Below are 4,418 nucleotides of genomic sequence, written 5' to 3'. Positions count from 1 at the left end.
GAACTACATACCTGAAGTAGCAGGTAGAGCCACTCCTTTACTGCAGAAGCTACAAAGTAAAAGTTATAATAAGAGAGATTAAGTCTGTGTGGTGTACCTCTTTGCATGTAATATCTTATATCACCTGTGTTTAAACGTCGACCATGTTATTAGACATAAAACAACTGTTTTCCCACAGCACAATAATATACCAAATTACACCTGTAACACTATTACAGTTATAAATTATTTAGTATTTTTACCTCCACGACAACTCTGGAAGAAGATAAGCTTGGGTTTGCCAATCAGATGAAGACGGTCTTTTGAGTTTTTAAATAACTTAACAACCTCATCATTTTCGATAGTTGCATTATCAATTCCACTAAAGTAATCATGGCCTCTATCAGCTTTAATTTTTTGAACAATGAAAAGTCAAAGTAATGAATTATCCATTTTATTTAAAACATTATACATGTAACTTACTAGAGTTCCCATGGCTCATAATGATCACAACACAGAAGTCACATGATTTATGTTTGTCGCTTCTTGAAAACTTAATTAAAGAATTCCACATTGCCTGGTGATAAGAAATACCATGAATGAATGGATGTAAATTTTTCTGTGCATGGAAGGGCAACTCAAAGTTATAACACATGTTTTGTGTTTCATACAATTCATGCCAGCTAATAAGTTACCACATATGTAACTTTGTGGGTTATTGCATCCACTGAATTGAGGCGGTTACCATTGCGGGGCTTGCTAAAAGACAAACACATCAACAATATCATGCCTAAACCCTCTGGTTAATAGGAAATTAGACTATTTCCTTATTTTTTATCCCTATTGCACACCTTCCATAATTATCACAAGATAGAAATGGTTTATGGGATTTTCCAGACTTATTGCAAGTCCCAAAATGCACATGCAGGTTTAGCGAATTTATTTATCCCTATTGCAAACTTATTGATCACAAGATAGAAATGGTTTATCGAAGGTTTGAGACTTTTTGTTCGATTTGTCATTGAACACCATTAAATAAATGTAAGGGTTAATGCAACCAGGGTTCACATTTGCTAACCAATGAGTAACAAATGCACAAACCTTAGCAGTGTGATTTTCTTGTACTTCAACTTCACATTGAAACCCCTCCCATAATTGCTTCATTAGTTCTCCATCTACTTTTGCTCCCTTTCTCTCGTGCCCTGCTTTAAACCCCTCATAGTTGTTAAGTATCAAAACATGTGCCTTTGGTGAACTATGCCGAATAGGATATGCCTGGGAAAATAAAATAACGTATTTTCAGGTTACAATCCTATTGTTGATATATAAGCTCTTTCCTACATCAGCAACCTACATTTATATTTTACATACTCACCCCATCCCATGAGCTTTCCGAATGGTCCTTGTAGAATGTTGCATCACATTCCAAAACATGAACAATCTCTTTTTTCAAATCTGTTTCTTGTTTTAGGATAAAGCAAATGAGTTGTTTTTAGGATTAAAATTTCAGTCACTATTTTCTCAATACTGTTAAATAAACTTATTAAAAACTTTGTTTAGCATATTTCATATGAAAATTTAGCACAATTACATAAATTATGTAAAACATGCAAATGTTTATAATGTGATTAGGGCTTATTACAGATTGAATATTTTTCACTACAGTTTATCAGATGTTAATATGTTCATGTATATTATTTAATTAATGATACTTATTTAAGCTACCTTCATCCAATGTATGGGATGCTGAATGGCGTGGAGTTTGAAATGAACCTGTTTATTTAAGTTGTATTTGACTAACAATTGGGTATTTAAACACAAGTATCAACTAAACAATAACCTTAAATTGGTGCACTACTTTTCTGTGTTTATATTGAGTGATGCACAAATAAACAAACTTCTAATTTGTTATTTTATTAAAAACTGCAACAAATTGTGACTCTTTGGTTTACAATATGACAATAATTATTTTATTAAAGACTTAATGTTTTGTTAAAAAACTAAGCTAATAATTAATAGCATTGTCATTTTCAGTGAAAATATTATTAAAATGTACGACCCAATATCTGATAATTGTTAAACCATATTATGGCAGTGCTATGTGTGCCAGTTGCTCTACCATTTTTTCCATGGAATTGTAGTAAGTTACATATATATTTCAGTCACCTAGACATCATGTGCTAGAATCCATATAAAGATTTTATACTTACAGTGGTTATAAACATAACAACCTGTAAAAAATCAAAATTTAATTATCTTTGCAAAGGATATATCAAAATCAGGATGCTTTTAGTGGATTAGAATTTACAATAAATATTTTAGAAGTTTTTATTAAAGAGAGCATTTATAAGTTCCAATATTTTTTCACAGACTGAAGCAATTATCATATAAATAACAATTTTAATTTTAAATTTTATACTAGTTTAAAGAACAAATAGCATTAACAGATTAAAACTTTTTTTAAAAGTTTAAACAAGTGTGGGCTGTTTACAAGACTGTTGTAATAAAAATAAATTCAAACTGATGCTTTATTACTGAAACAAAATTTTTAAAAAGGTCTGCCTAACTTACCATGCGAATTGGCAATCTGACGTCCATCAATTTCCATAGGTCCACGCCCTTTTAATATAAATGTTCATACATAATTTTATCTATCAACTGAACCGCCGCCTTGGCATAGTGGTTAGCACGCCTGCCTGTAACTAATAGGTAAAGGATTCAAGGCTCGACGCTGCTACCATTGTGGGCGTCATTTAATGGCAATTGCTCCAACCCAGTGGTCACTAATGGGTTGTCCAAATTATCAGCCACACATAAAAAAATGAAAAATTCCACAAAAAAAATAATCACCTACAAAGTAACATGCATGGTAACTCGTAAGCTGGCACGAGGTGTATGAACACCAAAGTTATAACGACTGTCGTTTTCCGGCCACGCGATGATAAAGTAAGTTACATTCATTCATTTGTTTAACTGGAAAAATAACTTTTACCTTTATCCTTGGAAGTTTGAATTGTTTCAGCTATAACATCAACTTTTTCATTTAATGATGTCATTAACTCTCTTAACTCTCCTAATTCTGGGATTTGTTGGACCAAAATTGCTGTGTTATTCCCTGTAAAAATATTTTAGTAGCTTGGATTAGTAATGACATTTAAGTTATGACATCCTTGGTCAAAAACATGTTTTGTTTCACAAGTCAGCAAAATAGTGTGAACTGCTAACTATATTGTGACTAACAAAAACCATGGAACTTACAACGAAAATTAATAAAAAAACATTTCTACCAGCATTGTGAATGTATTTTGACAAAATGCTTAGTAAATTGTTAATATAAAAATCGACTCCATGCTTGTTTTCACACGCAAGCTGCGGAAATAAACCGGATCAAATAAAAAAATAAAGAAGGAAAATGGATACACGGTGCAAGCAAGTGATGTACAATCATTGCATTCTACAGTTTAGTACCAATACTGAGTATTTGTGATTTCAGTTTATCAGATAAAAAAAATTTCAAACTGTTGGTGAATAGATTACCTTATACGTTTTGATATATTGTTTAGTTAATGATATTATTAAAGTTACCTTCTTTCGATAAATCGGATATAAAATCGGATATTAATAAAACAAAACGACTTACTTGGTGAAGAATCCGCTTGTGCCATATCTGAAAAAATTAAAACAAATTGTGTGCAAAAAATGCTAAAAAAGAAAAATATATATATATTGACACGCAAATATATATATATTGACAACCAAGACAAATCATTTAAGTATATACATAAAAATGTTTTTATTATTACTTGAAAGTATTCTCATGGCCCAACGAAAAGCGCGCTAAAGGCAGTTACTGTTCTTAAGTACGATAGTAAGGTGATATTTAAATGCTCGCTGAATCATATTAAAACTTGAATCATCTCCTACAGTTTTTCAAATTAATTCAATTTATTTAAAAATAAATTGAGATGTATACACATGGGAAATATGGGAGTGGGGAGTGGGGAGTAGTCAACATGGCTTAAATTAGGGTTTAAACAAGGACCTAACGCACATAGAATAGATTACACTTTCCTACCTACTACCACTTGATCTTGTGACGTAGAAGCCAAATCTTTCATTGCAACATCGTGGGCTTTTTCAGGCCCGCTTTTTTCGTTATTTCGGCAAATTTCTGTAAACAACGAAATCTTAGTTTTGTATATAAAGAAAACTACCTCATGCAAATCAAATTAAGATTCTTTTTGCTTATATAGTTTATCCGTGTCAAAACCTCTGGATATTTCCAGAATTATTGAATTAATAGGTGTAAGTTATTTATCCATGCGTGGCAATGTTATTTTGTATAATGACCATTAATACCTAAATTCTTTTCTATATTGGTTTAACATATGTGTGTATATACTGATTATCAGAAAAACATATTTTAATTAACTACCGTA

General features: G+C 31.3%; 1 protein-coding gene across 1 annotated transcript; it reads right to left on the bottom strand.

Annotated features, from left to right (window-relative positions):
* Positions 1–11: 11 nt before the first annotated feature.
* LOC101241908 (caspase-2) lies at positions 12–4,150 on the bottom strand (the record flags this gene model as incomplete). The annotated part of the gene is given in 11 exon segments (XM_004227383.2): positions 12–49; positions 243–386; positions 463–556; positions 1,081–1,254; positions 1,355–1,440; positions 1,705–1,752; positions 2,190–2,210; positions 2,551–2,598; positions 2,972–3,094; positions 3,620–3,646; positions 4,055–4,150. Coding segments are annotated over 11 exon segments (899 nt in total), but the record flags the coding sequence as incomplete, so codon positions are not given.
* Between the last annotated feature and the right edge of the window lie 268 nt (positions 4,151–4,418).

The sequence above is a fragment of the Ciona intestinalis genome, unplaced genomic scaffold, assembly GCF_000224145.3.
Source record: "Ciona intestinalis unplaced genomic scaffold, KH HT000606.1, whole genome shotgun sequence".
Classification (NCBI taxonomy): domain Eukaryota; kingdom Metazoa; phylum Chordata; class Ascidiacea; order Phlebobranchia; family Cionidae; genus Ciona; species Ciona intestinalis.
Note: the sequence above shows the minus strand (reverse complement) of the source record. Positions and strands in the feature narration are given on the sequence as shown.